The sequence below is a fragment of the Leguminivora glycinivorella genome, chromosome 23, assembly GCF_023078275.1.
Source record: "Leguminivora glycinivorella isolate SPB_JAAS2020 chromosome 23, LegGlyc_1.1, whole genome shotgun sequence".
NCBI classification, from domain to species: Eukaryota; Metazoa; Arthropoda; class Insecta; order Lepidoptera; family Tortricidae; genus Leguminivora; species Leguminivora glycinivorella.
The window spans coordinates 2,909,423-2,927,078 of record NC_062993.1 but is presented as its reverse complement, the minus strand read 5'-3'; the positions used below and the strand labels follow the sequence as shown (position 1 = coordinate 2,927,078).

The 17,656-nt window shown below is 35.1% G+C and overlaps 3 protein-coding genes across 4 annotated transcripts in view; 1 reads left to right on the top strand and 2 right to left on the bottom strand.

Moving 5' to 3' along the window:
* Positions 1-17,656, top strand: part of LOC125238264 (complexin) — a 618,857-nt gene that overhangs the window by 383,857 nt on the left and 217,344 nt on the right. The window lies entirely within an intron of this gene.
* Positions 5,765-7,710, bottom strand: LOC125238265. Its single transcript, XM_048145545.1, has 2 exons — positions 7,111-7,710; positions 5,765-6,343 (listed from the first exon to the last, which is right to left on the bottom strand). The coding sequence occupies exons 1-2, from the start codon at positions 7,225-7,227 to the stop codon at positions 6,044-6,046; spliced, it is 417 nt and encodes a 138-aa protein (XP_048001502.1). The 5' UTR covers positions 7,228-7,710; the 3' UTR covers positions 5,765-6,043.
* Positions 8,503-12,716, bottom strand: LOC125238263. Its single transcript, XM_048145540.1, has 3 exons — positions 12,559-12,716; positions 10,619-10,775; positions 8,503-10,098 (listed from the first exon to the last, which is right to left on the bottom strand). The coding sequence occupies exons 2-3, from the start codon at positions 10,769-10,771 to the stop codon at positions 9,376-9,378; spliced, it is 876 nt and encodes a 291-aa protein (XP_048001497.1). The 5' UTR covers positions 10,772-10,775; positions 12,559-12,716; the 3' UTR covers positions 8,503-9,375.

Below are 17,656 nucleotides of genomic sequence, written 5' to 3'. Positions count from 1 at the left end.
ATCGTTATTTTGCGTTTCGATATTGTATTTTTAGCGATTTTGACGGATAGTGGTATTGCGGATTGTGAAAGATTTTTTGGAGATCTTTAGAAATAAACGAGCCGATAATTGGCAGGAAGCTGCGCAGGATCGGGATAAGTGGCGTGCTCTCGTTTTGGAGGCCAAGATCCTCTTTGGATCACAGTGCCATACTAGTTAGTTAGTTAGAACTAAATAAACGAGCTGCTTTTTGCCTTCATAGATAGATGCCTAACCGTAACCGATATAAAGATATGTAACTTGTTTAGACGGATAAAGTCTAAGAAAAAAACGTACCTTAAAGCCATACAGAAAAAGGTACGGTGGCCTAGATGGCGTTAACATTAATATTTGACATTTTAATACATATCAAGCTAAGAATATGGGCCAAATTGTCAAAACTGAGGTTCAAAAGTTTTAAGCTTGTGTCCAGAGAGGGCAGTATATGCACTGTGATTACACATTTTACTTTGACAGTAACTCTCTATAATACTCGATCCTCTTTGCCGATATGAAAGGAACAGCAGGGCTAGCATAATGGTAGGCGCGACATAATCTCACCTCTACATAGTTCACGCGTTTTTTCTAATTGTAAAATTAATAACATAAGGACGGGCCTGCTGTTAGCCAGAGATGAGATTCTGCCCAAAGTGATGGTTATTTTGCTACACATGCTTTAACTATGGATTTAAAACTACAAAAAAAATAGGAATTGATAGGATTTACATGCCACTCCACGTGCAAAACTAGTAGTAAATAAATAAATAATAACAATATTATTATTAATAGCCAATATGGTGTCCCACTGCTGGGCAAAGGCCTCCCCCATGGATCTCCATCCGATACGGTCTTGAGCAATCTCTGGCCAGTCGTCATGATATGCGTCTAGGTCATCCCGCCATCTCCGCCTGGGTCTGCCAGATCCTCGCACGTCTTGTGGCATCCAAATCGTGAAAAATTTTACCCACCTCTGTGGGTGCATGCTACAGACATGGCCGGCCCAGTCCCATTTAAGCTTGGCGGTCTTAACCCCAAACCAACATCAGTAATGCCTGTTTTGGAGCGCAGCGTTGAGTTGTGGATTCGATCAATCCGTTTTACTCCTAGAATGCTGCGCTCCACAGCTCTTAAAAACAAAAGATTTAAAAAAACATTTACTTTGCTTTTTTCAAACTTTGCTTACCATAAGGAGATTTGTTTCTTCTTATTGATACTTAACATAAAATATACTACTTATATAAAGTTCTGCCCTTTTGACTTTTAAAAGAACATCTACGGCACGCACTTGTCATTTCGTTTTATGTCCTCATCTCGGCATATATTATGTCATTATTATGTGCTGAATTTACATACGATGGTTATGCGAGGCATAAGACGTATGCGGCAATTGTGCTATGAATACAGTTTTACAAAAGAGAATGGATGAGGAGTATTATCAAAGTGAGATTGTGTCGCTTAATTTCAAACGGGTAAATCCATTCTGTAAAGCAGAGGGTGATTATGTATCGAAATATCCATACTAATATTATAAATGGGAAAGTATATGTGTCTGTTTGTTTGTCCGTCTTTCACGGCAAAACGGAGCGACGAATTGACGTGATTTTTTAAGTGGAGATAGTTGAAGGGATGGAGAGTGACATAGGCTACTTTTTGTCTCTTTCTAACGCGAGCGAAACCGTTGGAAAAAGCTAGTAATATATAATCTGAAAAAGAATCAACCTTGTAGCAGAATGGATTTACCCGAGTTTGAAGTTAAGCGACACAGTTTGTAGTCACATTTACTGACATCTCTCGACACAGGATTAAAACTTTTAGAACGTCAGTTTTGAAAATTTGATATCTGTGGCCTGTTTCATAATAGTGACACTTCGCCGTTCATGGCCTGTTCAACGAGGAAATGTTGACGCTGAGTAACAATGTTACTTATCAACCCGGAAATAGTCACAGAATTGTCAGTGTCAAGTGTCAATGTCACTGTGGTAAAATACCCTACTGTGCCAACTTAAGACGGTCCCCCGTTTGAATACCCTCGCTCGATCGCTCTACTTCCCCTCCCGTACCCCTGTTATACGATACGTCGATCGAGATTCGAGACCTCCATACGTACAAGTCGCCATCTAGGAGGAGTTGCTTGTACTAGATCGCAAAAAATCGTCAAAAGAAAAAGTCGGTCATTTTGAAAAAAAAATGGCGGCGTAAAAAACTGCCCAGGGTGTTCTATGACATTTGGTCGAGCACTCCCCGGCTATCTCCCGCCGTTTGGCCAGGCCGTCCAACATTTTTTTTACCCGGAACCGGTAGACCGACGGTCGGATTTCTCCGGGGTCGCAGGACCAACCTCTATACGACCACACCAAACAATGCCATCCGCGGAACCTCCTTCTGCCTATTTTTGGAAAAATGTTAGTCGGGTTGCAGCTTTATATTATACATCATATACACGGTAAATTATATCAGTCTTGGTTTTGCTACAGAGGGTTGTTATTTCTTAAACTTTATTTATGTTATACTGAGTTATACCTGCCACGCTGTTACGTCATCGCCCAAATCAATTGTTTAGTTGTAAACTTTATTGATTTTTTTTTCATGTTCTTATTTACTGTTTTTTAAATTTAAGTTTCATGACGCATTGGATTTATCTGTAATGTCACTGAAATATGTTTTCAAATAAATAAATACCTATTGCTTATTATTTTTAGTTTTTCTACATTTGTGCCATGTTTCTTTACAATTCAACAGGTAGTTTATCAATGAGAGAATTCATACGTTTGAATAAGTACCTATCCACTTTTATACTATTAGTATGGCAACGTGTATAAGTACTTAAGTTGGGACACCCACCGTACTAAACGATGACTATACCTGTATGTCACAAAGCCACAGATAAACAAAAATATTCATACAACAACCAATCATTTACCAGATTGCCAGATGAATCGAACTTCAAGCTGTCTCCCGGGAAATCTCCAACGCAAAGCTTTGTCGACACACAAAACAGCGTTTTTCATTATTTTCCTAAGGGGAATTTTGTACTTAGTGTGCTTACTGCTTAGCTATTGGTTGTGTGAAACAGTGACTTGTCTTTGGGGATACAGTTATTTGAATGATGGCAATGATTCCATAATAGGATCTTGAGGGACCCACTGACTATCAAATTGCCGTACGATAGCCGTCTGTCGGTTATTTGACGATGTCACTTTTTGCTTTTAATTTAGAGCGTTTTCACCAGGGCTTGGATACCGGTTAAATTTTCAAACCGTTATCATGTACTTGCGGACAAACCTTTAAATTTCGTTTTCGCTCGAAAAACCGCTATTTTTAAACCGGTTTTTAGAAGAACTCTTTCATAAAGGTTTATTCCGCAGCATAATAGGTAATACTGTTCTAACCAAACAAAAAACTCGCTGCGTGAACTTAGGTATTTAGGTGCGTCTTGCCGCTTGTCGAATAAACCGGTTAATTTCGGTTAAAATAAAGTTCTCATAACGTTCTAGTTCTTTTAAAATGTTCGGAGTAAAATCGAAATAAACCGGTTTTAACCGGTAAAAAATAAACCTGTTCCAAGCCTTGGTTTTCACATTAGTCGGATTGATATCAAAGGCAAAAGTCAAAGATGGCGTCTTTAATTTAAATGATATCGATCCTACATCCGATATCGGATCCGATGTGAAAACGCACTTACAATACTTACAGTCAACCAATTTGAATCATAGGCCACTGTAGAACCATTGCACTGTAATGTCAATGGGCATTTTCAGAATTTTGGACCCAAAATTTTGCGTAAGTCGTTGACAAACATTAACTCGCTGTCAGTTTTGTGACGACAATTAAGCATACAATTTCAATGAAAATGTTGTTTTTGTATTATTTACATAAACTTTAAGCAATAATCTACATTTAGAACGAAAATAGTTAATTTTTAAACAGATTTTATGCTTAATTATCACAAAACTGACAGCGAGTTAATTTTTGTTAACAACTTTCGCTAATTTTGGGTCCCAAATTCTGAAAATGCCCCAACTTCGTATGGCAAATAGAACACGGTTTAAATGAGACAGGGTTCTAGAGTGGCCTAGGATTCAAATTGGTTGACTGTACATGATATCGTCCGGAGAAATACATCATACTCACTTACATGACACTCGGTCACCTATGAACATATCCTACGCCGTGTCTTGCGTGGGCGACGGTCGCGCGACCGTCGCCGTCGCGTCTTATGAGACGCGTCTTATGACTTCCATATCGATAAGGTTTGATTTCGTATGCGTCGCATCGCCGTCGCGTGACCATCGCGCGACCGTCACCCACGCAAGCCACGGCGTTAGCAATTTATTGATAAGTAGTACCTGTCTTAATAAAACAGTCAAGAACAGTATGGGTATACATTGTACAGGTATACAATAAAAAAATAATAAGTTCTATATTTTATTTCGCATAAGTAAATCACAATATTCCATTATACAAATTCCAAGTACAATATAATCATAATGCATGAAATGTAATTTTATCATATCTATTATTTATATACTTAAAATTAACTTAAAGCTTACTATTACATATTAGAAAAATAAAAGTGTTATAGCATTCAATCTCCACTCCATCCCTCCAGCGTTTTGATGTTTATGTTTTTCACATTTCGTACATAACTACACACCATACATAACTAGTACCAGATAATTTTCTCGAGACAAATCACCAGTAAATTGTATGTTTTCCTACTCAGACTCACGAGCCTTTTCGATCTGGGACAAAAAACAAAAGAGACAAAAAAATGGTCCCAGATTTTTCTATTCTTTTGCATACTTTCCACCGCTATACAAAGTGAAAAATGGTTAATAAATGGAAAAGTTAAATTTGGGACGTAATTATGAGTATCTAAGTAAAAACATTAAATTTACTTATTTTAGAAAAAAAGATTTTCTTGCAAAAATGTTCGGTTTCAACGTTGTAGATCATTTGAATTCACGCCAATGTGGCCGTGACATATTTTTCATTATTTTTAAATATAATATCTAATTATTCTAATAAATTAATGGAAGCAATAATTATGAATTGTGTGGAAGCAGTTTTGTATTAATTATTAATAACTAACAATTATTAACGATTAATAATCGTTACAACTCAACACCTTTCAATAATTATAAAAATAATAATAAATAAGAAAGGAAGTACGAAAAAGTGTTTTTAGGGTTCCGTAGTCAACTAGGAACCCTTATAGTTTCGCCATGTCTGTCTGTCCGTCCGTCCGTCCGTCCGTCCGTCCGTCCGTCCGTCCGCGGATAATCTCAGTAACCGTAAGCACTAGAAAGCTGAAATTTGGTATCAATATGTATATCAATGGCGCCAACAAAGTGCAAAAATAAAAAATGGAAAAAAATGTTTTATTAGGGTACCCCCCCTACATGTAAAGTGGGGGCGGATATTTTTTTTCATTCCAACCCCAACGTGTGATATATTGTTGGATAGGTATTTAAAAATGAAGAAGGGGTTACTAAGATCGTTTTTTAATAATATTAATATTTTCGGAAATAATCGCTTCTAAAGGAAAAAAAAGTGCGTCCCCCCCCTCTAACTTTTGAACCCTATGTTAAAAAAATATGAAAAAAATCACAATAGTAGATCTTTATAAAAACTTTCTAGGAAAATTGTTTTGAACTTGATAGGTTCAGTAGTTTTTGAGAAAAATACGGAAAACTACGGAACCCTACACTGAGCGTGGTCCGACACGCTCTTGGCCGGTTTTTTTTATTAAAGTAAACTTAGAAACAATAAACGGAAGAACTTTCAAGACTTTTATTTCACTTAAAAATAATGTAAATTGCCAAAATAGGAACATTTTATTACCATAATAAATAGAAAATAGCTACTTATATCGAAGGTTAAGAAATATTCAAATCTTCATTCAAATTTTCAAATCGACACAAATTAGTTTCAGGCAGAAACTTTTTTTTTATAACCTCAGTGTTTTTTCAAAGTATCCTCTTTGACAGATTTAAGAGTAAATGGTGACCTTTATATTTATTATCTAAATCCCAACATCCATAGAATACTCCTTATTATGAAACAGACTAATCAAAACCTTCTTCCTCATCCCCCCCAAATTCTCACTGAACCCCTCCTCACACTGTATATACGCCTTCTTAAACCTCTCGCCCCCATCAGGTATGAGGAGCTGCTTCCTCTTTCTATGTCTTCTTCTGGTTTCTGGGCTCCTGGTAACTTGGTTCTCATCTTCTGTGTTTTGCATAGGGGAGTGGAAGAGTTTTTTGCTGATTGGCTGGAGATTTTTGCTTCGGACAGTTCGCACTGGCGAATCTGTTTCCATCTGTAATAAAAAAGACGTTATTTAATTTTAGATTTTTTTCAAATTTTCAGATTTCAATCCATACGCCTGTTTTCGCATATGTACACCTAACCCTAACTATAACAATGAAAAGACTGATAAGCGGAACATTGGACAGTTGTTACCTTTCTGAGAAAATAATACCTCAAGATAGCCCCGATTCTACCTTCCAACAAATCAAAGGATTGCCGATCGACTACCTGCTTCTGATGTAAACCATGCTACCTACCAAAAAAGCAACGATTATTATTCACAAGTGTACCTACTGAATAATTACACATTACCTATTTTATATAGTACCTATTTTTATTTGTATAATACGAGTATATATATATATATATCTCTCTTTTCTTTGGAATTGGTTACGTAGGTAATTTGATCTGTGTTTCATGTCACATCTCTAGATTTACAATCCTGTACTATTAAAAGTTTCCGTTTGATCCAATAGTTGACTAGTAGAAAATGCCATAAGGCATTAAGTCCGCTATTTGCACAATTTTGTGTCGTGCAATAAAGTTTAAATAAATAAATAAATACATAGGTACCTTACTGCGTGTTTACTTTTAAATCATTGGTTCGGTTAGATTTAAAATTGCAGCAAAAACTGCACCAAGAATTTTTTTTTTCAATTAATTTGTTTATAACACATAATTTCAAAAACTGATTTGATATTTAGGCTGGCATTTAATATTTTTTGATGAATACATAAAAGACCTGGGTATTAAAATTAGTCTGTTATTAAAACTTACCATATCATTATCGGACATGAACTCCACGGAGTCATCCAAGACGTTGTTCCTTATCAACACGGTTAGATTATCTCGTGTTATTCTATTTATAGGGGTCGACATACTTGTTGCCGCCATATTTATCTTTATATAGTCTAATTATACACAACTGACAGTTATTTTCGAATATTTTTCGCTTGGATACATACAGTACCAGAATATTAACTTCTATTCTTCTATTACACCAAAAATAGTCTTATAAATATTTCTTCATACATAAATTTGTAGCTACAAATACAACTGACAACCAACAAAGATGAATTTCACTGTCTACCTATCTCATATTGATATTTCTTCTGTTGAACTGTCTTCCAGACTATCAAATCAAAATCAAATACACTTTTCTGCTGTATTTATCTCTTATCTCTCACTTGAATTGACGAAGAAATCTATTTAAATACACTATTTTAGTTTGGTTTAGTATCACTTTTCACAGGTGACTTTTTCATTACTCAATTCACACCATAACTTCAACTTCACAGCGTTCTATATTTGAAATTAGCCAACGCGATTTGACTGCAACGGTTGGTGTTCGATATTCAAAAACAGGTCGGACTCGACCGTCCGCTAGCAGGTACTGGTGGATGAGTGAGTAGGGATGCGCGGGAGCTGATATCGATGTTTATACTGTTGTCGATATGACACAAATTTTCGTGTGCGTTTTTATTCATCACAATAAGGTAAAAGTACGAGTGCTCGACGCTGTAAGTAAAACATGAGCATCTTTTATGTAGACGTAAAAAAATCGTTATATCGCAAATGAAATAAATATTTTTTGTTAATAAATATTATGTGTTGTATTATTTTTATTGTACAATAGAGTGTTTACTTACTCCCTAACTCTATTGACATCATGATAATTCGTACGTCTATTTTATATGTCAACCATAACAATTTGTAAGTAAGTGTACTTGTGGTATTTTTTTTTTATTAATCTTATATAATATTGGTAGGTAGAATTATTTCCTTGATATTAAAAGATATGCCCAAACTGCAAAACTTAGTTATGTAGCAACTAGTTTTAACATTAACTTATCAACTTTACAAAAATATCGATATCTACTAAAATTATCACCTGCACCTCACTCTTGTACCGTTTATCGGAGTTTAGCAAAAACATGCAAGCCTGTTGCCCATCTTACAGACCCAGGTATAAAAATAGCTTTATTTTTAAACTCTATTCTGTTGGTTCATTGTACGAGTAGTGTTATTATCATAATCTAAAAATGATATCACCGTCAAGTAGTTTCAATTGTTCATTATAAGATGCTTTTAACTATATAAAATATATACAGAAATATATACATACATTAATAAAAATCAATAATTTTAAATATTAAAAATAAAACGAAGTTTACCCATTATATTTATTTAGCATTTATTAAAAATAAACATGTGGTAGCGAGTAGCCAAGGATGATACACTTTTGTTTTGGCAAAACAAATTATTATAGATCAAAAATAAATTCATATTTCTTGACTGTCGATAAATCTGTGATTTATAAGAAAAAATATATTATTGCGAACCAGCCAAAATATAATGTTATTTTTGTTAATATAATAATTAAAACAGTGTACCTAGTTCAATTACTAGAATTTGGTAATAAATATTTGTTTAGTAGGCTATCTACTGTCAAAAGTATTATCTAATTATAATTAATATCTGAATACTTAAAATTACTGTAATATTTTAACAGAAAAACATTACTTTTTTTATTTGTAAGAGTATTAAAAATTATTTACCTACCTATATATATTATGTAAAATATTAAATACTACAAGCAATGTAGTTTATTTAAATAATTACCCTATTTACTATAAAAAATAACTCTTCGTATTTATGATTATGATATTAAAACTGTGATTTTGACAGCAATCAAATAATTTAGATGCCTTATTTTCCATGAAATTGAAAAGTAGTTTAGCCAGTTCAGATCCAAACAAAATAAAGTCTATTAATTTTTAACACGTTAAAGATTTTTTTATTCCTTTAAGCGGTTTTTATTATAAATGTAATCATTTAATCAATAATAGCTGGAATACGACTTGCTAAACTAATAGAACTTCTAACGCATGTAAGCTAAAGTCAACGCTTTTAAAAATATAGTAGTCTGAATCTCAATTATATTTTGCAATCAAAATGTACATACCTACAGTCAATATGTTTATATACCTAATTATTATCCGCCATATACACTTATTTTAAAGCGTTTTTTTTTTCACTTCCTCACAACACCATTAATTCGTTTTTTAACTTCTGTTTAATAACTTTCATATATTCTACGTCGTACTTCGGAGTTTCCAGCTTTGGCGGCGGAACCACATTCACTTTCTTCTTCTGACTTGGTTTCTTCACAAATGCATTTTTCGCATTCGATACCTTGTTCTTCAAATTCTCATTATTCCACACATCAGCACCATTCAACTTCATAGTCGGAGATAATCTTGTACTATCCAACAATCTCATTTGACTCAAGAAATCTACAGGAGTATCTTCAATATCTTCTTCAAGAAAGCTAAAAGTTTTAGGGCAATTCGCTATCATCGTCATTTCTTCTTTCACCATTTGTCTCTTTATATAAAAGGCAACATTTTGAACGTTATTCGTCAACTGACACTTAGCTACATACTCTTTAAATTCTACTAAGAACTTCTTTAAAGTTATAGAATGGCTTAAGCAGTATTTTCTTATGAGCTGACTGGTTTCGACGATCTGCTGTTTTGTGGCTCCATTTTTCGGTCCGATTTCTTCAAAGCCTTCAAGTTTGAAGACGCATTTCTCGTTCCTGATGGCTTCCAGTTTGCTGACGTAGTAGTTTTCGAGCTGAGTGTTGGTGTACAGCTGGGGGTGGTGGGACTGGAGGTAGGTGGAGGAGGGTGGGGGGTTGGTGAAGAGGTCGAACTCGTGGTGACGGCTGACGGCTCGGTTGTCGACTGAGAGCTGGTCCTCCTAGAAAAAATTAAAATTTTTAGTTTTAGTAAAAATATTCAAGAAAAGAATAGAAAATTGAAAATATAAGTATCATAGTAATGTGTGGATTTTTCACATAATAAGAGAGGGACTGCGATCCTCAGTCTGGGTCGTATCTAATTCAGCAGGGGCCCGTTTCTCGAAAGGTACAAGCCTTATATGACAAGTGCGCGAACTGTCAAATCGTATGGGTTTCCATGGAAACACACTTGCAATACAAGGCTTGTACCTTTTGAGAAATGGGCCCCAGGTCTCCATTGCATTTCATGAGGTAAACGCGCCATAAAGAGGATTTTGGGACAAGTTTTTTTTAATATATTTTATGACTTGATGGAAATGTGCACACACAAACACAACACAAGACAGACAGGTTGACTGGTCGCGTTCTTGACAGGCGGTAACTGTGAGGGAACCGAGAGCGGGTGGGCGGCACTTTCAGCGGGAGTGGCCATACTGTACGATGGTACTCTTTATTATACTGTGGTTGAGGATGACTTACCAAGCCCTCTAAGAAGTGGAAGTAGTTGCAAACGTCCTTGAACTTGTTGGCCTGTCCGCAGTGTAACCATACAATGAAGGCGCGCCGCACTGTCACGTTTGTATAAGCGGGTGATGGCGGCTCCAAAAGAGTGTGCTCAGATATACGGTGCATGGTTCTGGGAATAAAAAAAAAAATTTCAAAATACTTGTTAGTCACATAATCACCGGTCATAATAATCTAAGGTACGCAATCTAGTCATGTCTCGTTAGGTACTTTCTTCAAAATATTCATTTAAATAGAATATCGAGAAAAATATAAGCTCGAGAGGTATCGAGATTTTATTATTTATTTATTTTTAGCAACGAAAACTATTACCTACCTACATAACTTACATACATAGTTACATTGGTAGGTAGTATAATTTGGTGGTGCTATAATTTTCATAATGCATTTTTTAATGAAAACTACTCTAAATTCTTGTACTTATAGTGTAAGCACAGTATAATAAAGAGTACTATCGTACAGTATGGCTACTCCCGCTCCCCACTGAAAGTGCCGCCCACTCCCTCTCGGTTACCTCACAGTTACCACCTGTCAAAAACGCGAACAGTCGACCTGTCATATCTCTCTCATACAAGCATGGTACGCGTTCACCTACACGAGCTTAAAATGTGTGCTAGGAACGCGCTTCTTTCATAATTATATTTGATCGCCAGTGTCCGAGATGTGGTATAGGTAGGCACAAAAACCTGGTGTGACTCCTAATAAGATAAAATTAAATGAATACATGATTTAAAAACATTAAATTTTCATTTGAAACATTATTTTATTACAACAACCTTTTTTGCACGTCCCGTTCGCTACCTAAGGATTAGGATTAGAATTATCCCGGGCCGGAATAACGGTATCCCATGAGCATTACATAATTTCAGAACAAAGAGCAGACCCTAGTTTTATATCACCATCCCAATTCTTAAATCTACAATCGATTTTACTACTTAGCAAAGCTTTTACAACGCACCAGTCATACTAGACCCCCGATTCAGTACTGTCATAAGGAGCTCACGGCTCGATTTAGAATGGATTGTTTTTTTACCTACATTTTCTTATGGAACTTTAACAAAAAGGACTAAAAGGGTCTCCTTGTAGTCGTAAAATGGATTATTCCAATATTTCGAGAAATTACACAACATTTTCAGAGGGTTTTGTAGGTTGTTTCATAAATTGTCGAAGTTTTTTTACTAAACTACAACCGTTTGTAATACCGACCCAAAAAGTTAAAAAAAAACTTTGTGGCATTCATGATTTGCAGGAATTGCAGATGTCAGACATTCTTTAAGTAAATTATCGACATGCAATTGATAGTCGACATGATTTTTTAAAGTTGGTACCTAAGTACGCATACAACGCTTATTTATTACAGCGTGTGCGTTCCATACGGGCGAATATCTTAATGACGATTAGTATCGGACCTAAGGAGCCCAACTACATGATGATCAGATACTATAAGTGGGTACATTATTCGCCCGTATGGAATCCACACGCTGTATACATAATATGTAGGTACTAATATTTTCCTTTTCTTTTCAGGTATGTCTTCGATTATTTATATTTGCAACAACTAAATCGTAGGTACCCTTGCCCTATTTTGATATTTAAGGATAATTATTATTACCAAAAATGTATCTCTAAATTTTCTTCTAATACCTATTTATTTATCAAGTTCTACTTATTGCGTCAAGCAAGCCGAAAGTTTTGCGTTAGGTACGTTACGTTTTTATACGTATTTTTTGTGGTAACCGTTTTAACTAAAAATGACAAGAAGATTCTAATTCGTATATGATAACATTTGTTTTTTTTACACATTAACAATACGTAACAGATCATCAGCCCGTTATATGACACTTTACATATTATCATAAATAAATACAAATAAAAATAAAATATAAAAATCTTACCTTTCTTTCTCTCAGCAACAAAACGGGGCCACAATAAATTCAACCACACTAAACGAATAATCACTAATCATCAAAAACAATGTAAAATGTCATAAAATAATCATTAATTTAAATAATTTCAAATATTTGGCCGCTACGCGTGCGCGAGCGCTGTCTGCCGTCAATTGAGCAACGGTTTATTTTAAAAGTACCATTCGAATTTTGAAACTACCTTCATTTTTCGTATGGCGAACAAAATTCACTAGCGAACCTGCTACTTACTTTCCAAACCTCGTATCATGATATAGAATCGATACTGAGATACGAGGATTGAAGATTTTTTAGGATTGACCTTAGTAACATAACAGCTGATGTAAAGTGGAGACAGTATTTGAAGGACCTCCCCAGTTCAGTAATTAATTGTTCTTAATTATGACTTGGCATTGCAGCTTAGGTATATATTGTATATAATATAATTGAATTAGAATGGATTTAAATAAACGACAAGAAGTTTGAAAGAGGCAAAAATATTTATTTCGTACACATAAAGTATTTTATTAGCCTAAATTAATAATTTTCTAAAAATGTTATATAAATTAATTTTATCTTAAAAGTTTGTTTTAGTGTTTTTTTTTTTTAACTAAAGAAGGTGGCGCAGTTGGGAGCGGGGCTGTCTCCGGCAAGGCCAGAGGTCGCAGGTTTGAGTCCTGCCGGAGGTGTGAATTTTTCCATTTTTCCTTTAATTAAAAAAAATATGTAATATCGCTCGCAGACATTTCTGCATGATAAAAAACCAAATTTTGATTTTAGTGCTTCTTGCGATTTCGGTTTGTGTTTGCAAGGAATCAAGTAGTTTCGGCCGTTTACTCTAGTTTCAATGTACTTATCGAAAATCGAACATAATTTGGTACCTACTTATTCTTAGCGGGATATTGAATATAGTGGTATTATATGAAACTGGGAAAATTCCTTTAAAATTCAGCTAGTTATGAATGAAGTAGGTTTTACCTATTGTAATGGCAAGGTAATAAAAAATCATGTTCATTTACAAACTAATTTATTAAGCAAAGTCACACATTTAAATACATTTTTAATCAAATATTATTCAGTCATTTAAAAGATGTTCATAAAATTATTCTTAAATCTACATATTTTTTTTTTGTTTTTTTTACGGCATTTCAGCCTGTTGATTTTCATATCAGTTTTAATACTAAAAAATAAAAAATGCAGTCTTTTGACTATTCTTATTACGTAGCCAAATAGATTCGGCTTGTAGAAATTACAACTTCATAATCATTAATAACTACATACATACAACATACAATCACGCCTGTATCCCATAAAGGGGTAGGCAGAGCACATGAAACTACAAAAGCTTCAGGGCCACTCGTGGCAAATAAGGGATTAAAAGAAAACGAAACTGTGGATTGTAGTGACAGGTTGCCAGCCTCTCGCCCACACCACAATTTAACCCATATCCCACAGTCGACTTCTACGACACCCACGGGAAGAAAGGGGGTGGTGAAATTCTTAACCACCATTGTCTTAAATCTACATTTTTATTTTTATTTTATTTTTTTGGTTTTTTTTACGGCATTTCAGCCTGTTGATTTTCATATCATTTTTAATACTAAAAAATAAAAAATGCAGTCTTTTGACTCACCATAATAAAAAAAATGCAGTCTTTTGACTTACGTAGCCAAATAGATTCGGCTTGTAGAAATTACAACTTCATAATCATTAATAATTATTATTACAAATCTACATTTTTTATACTTGGCAAACTTAAATTGAGAAATAGTGCATTTTTTATACTTGGCAAACTTAAATTGAGAAATAGTGAATAATGAATTTAAGCTTTCAATATAAGCTATAATTATATTGAGTCAGTTCATGAAGTTCTAACATATTCACACAAAAGACACATTCACACATAATACGCCGATTTTGTTAGAAGTCAATTATAAATCTCATTTGTCAAATAAATGAGTCAATTAGTGTCTCTATTAGGTAATAACTATCTACTTAGATAATAATAGTCATTAGCTCAAATTATTCTTGGCCTGCTTAAAGAGTATGCCTTATCAGCCAGCGTTGTATTATTATTTTCGTGAAAATAATTATTATACAACATTAAATTTATGATTTCACTTAGGGACCATTTGCACGCCGCAAGAATTTCGTTACACACTGATATTTGGTCAGTGCTCTGAATTTTATTGTATGTACTTCAACAGGCCGCGGTTTCTCTAAAGTCGTATACAAGTTCTCGAACCGTGCAAATGCGCCCTTACACTGCTACACATTGATTAAACACAGGAAATTACAATTGCATATCTAAAAATAAAATCAGTCATATCAAATTGTCAAATTGTTATAGCACATTAAAATACATCTTAAAAATAACACGTGTAATTATTCTAAAAATAAAAATCAAGTCAAATATTATTGCATTTTAGATTTGATTATTTACCTAATATCAATTATTACCTAGTTCTACCTTGGTCAATAATGTTTTAATTTATTAATATAATGAACCTCTTCTGAAATATAAAAGAGTTATTATACTGTCTAAATTTTATAATCGTACTACAATGGATACAAAAGTAGGCTGGACATCGTACAATGTTAATGATTTTGAAATTTTGATGACTTTACATCCCGTTAACATAAATATGTTATTTGATTCAATATGTTTCGGGAATAACCTATTGCAATACTAGATATGACAGGTATTAATGAAAATGAAAAATATTTGTGAGTGTGTTTAGTAAAACGTCCCACTTTGTCGGTTGCCATTAAGGCAAGATTTACTTGTATCTTTATATGAATGAACTGACGAAGCGGCTTTATAGCAATGGACAAATTGGGACGTTTTCCCGTGCATACTCACATTTCAAAATATTGCGCCGTAAAACTTCATCTTCTATCACATCACCAGTGATCGGAACTACGGGAGTGAAACTTTAACAAAACTTGTTAAGTGGGCATTTTAGGGTACTTACAGCCATGAAAAAATTAATATCCTTGTAGTAATGTATTGGAAATCTTGGATTCAGATTCAGGCATAGAATCAAATTTAACACTGATCTAAAAATAATAATCTTGGTTTTATTTTAAATTTATGTCAGCTCTAAGGTTTTGTTAAAGTTTTACTCCCATAGTTCCTACCGCTGCACATCACATTCTTCAGATAAACACGAATGTTTACACAAATTAAACCAAAAGTGATTAAAAATATGTATAATCCGCCTGCCGACTAGCCAAATCCTTCAACTGTTGCATCAGCGCCCTATTCTGAACAAAAGTCCTGTCTCCAACAGTGTGCAAGTTCGCATTGAAGGATTTGAAGAAGTCTTGCACGTTACCCGTTTGGCTGACGGTCGCCGTGTTTATCTCCGGCTTGTTAATTTTATCCTTGTAGTCATTCCACACTGATTTGGTGGCTGGTGGCCAAGAGTAGTTCATGTTTAAGGGTTTGGAGCCCGGGGAGTCGGTTTCGTCAGGGTTTGGGGTGCTGGCTCGCACCCAGGACTCTATGTCCTTCAGTTGAGTGGGCTGCGAGTTTGATGCGCTGCTTGTGTGGAAGTCGGGGCGCGGAACGTTGATGGCTGGAAGTTAAGATACTGAATATTAATTTATTGGTATTTTAAATCAATGTTAATAATCTAAAACGGGAAAATGTCATATCATTGTTGATATTCTTAAAAAATGGTTATAATTGTCATACTTTAGCATATATAAAAACACTATCTTTTGCCCGCGGCTTCGCTCGCGTTAGAAAGAGACAAAAAGTAGCCTAAGTCACTCTCCATCCCTTCAACTATCTCCACGTCACGTATAACATCACGTCGATTCGTCGCTCCGTTTTGCCGTGAAAGACCGACAAACAAACAAACACACACTTTCCCATTTATAATATTAGTATGGATTATAAGTCTATCGAGGTTAATAGACTGTGGTGATGTTGTGAAACCCACTAAAGGACGGGGTAGACCTAGTAATGGACTACCTATGCACGTGTCCGTTTCAGCTCATATAATAGTTATAATAAGCAAAATTTATAACTAATAACAAAGTCCACTAATCTACAGATGTTTTTTCCCGACCCAGCGCTGTGGCCTCCGCAAAAAGCTTCGGTGATACTGGCTCGTTCCGTCCGTCTATATCAATCCCAGTAAAGGACGGGGTAGACCCAGTGATGGAATGGGCAAGAAGTACACAAAGAATAAATACTAACCCGCCGGTGATTTTTCCTGACCCCACGCCGTGGCCTCTGCAAAAGACTTCGGCGATATCGGTTCATTCCTCCCTTCTATTTCGACCCCAGTGAAGGACGGGGTAGACCCAGTAATGGACTGGGGGGGAGTGGGTCCGTTAGGTTCGCAGCGGCATTTGATAAGCTTACAGCGTGTGCAGTCAGAGGCTTCGAACTCTTCTAACATTTGGATCAGAGAGCGCCGGAGCGATTGGAGGTTTAGTTCCTGAAAATTACGAAAATAATTTTAAATATAAACAAATCGATAGCATAAGTAGTTCTCGAGATATTTAGAAATGTGACAGACGGGCAGTATCGAACCATAAGGGTTCCTTTTGCACCTTTTTGTTACGGAACCCTAAAAATATGTAGATATGTAAAAAAAACAGTACGAGAGCGAGAAGTGGTTCATTATAAATCTCAGGTCGAAATTTCGGAGGTCCATCTGTACTGAAAAACGTCGTACGATACACGTGCGAAAAGGAAATACGTAACTCGTGTCGATTGAAAACACTCCCTTCAATCGTGTTTTAATTTATAGCTACTCTTTTCGAACTTCCTTTTTTTCGCACTTGTATCAAAATGTAAATTCTCTACATATGGTGTTTTTTTTTTCGCACTTGTTCGCAAAGTAGTACGTACATTTCTTGTCAGGTCGAATCGAAACTTCTAATGCCCATAAACCCATAATGTACTGAAAAACGACATACGATACACGTACGGAGTGGGAATTTATAACTCGTGTCGATTTAAAACACCCTTGGGTCGTGTTTTATTTTATCGCCAGTTTTTTCACACTTCCTCTTTTCCGCACTTATACCGTATATAGTAACACAAGTTATTGAATGTCAATCGGATCAA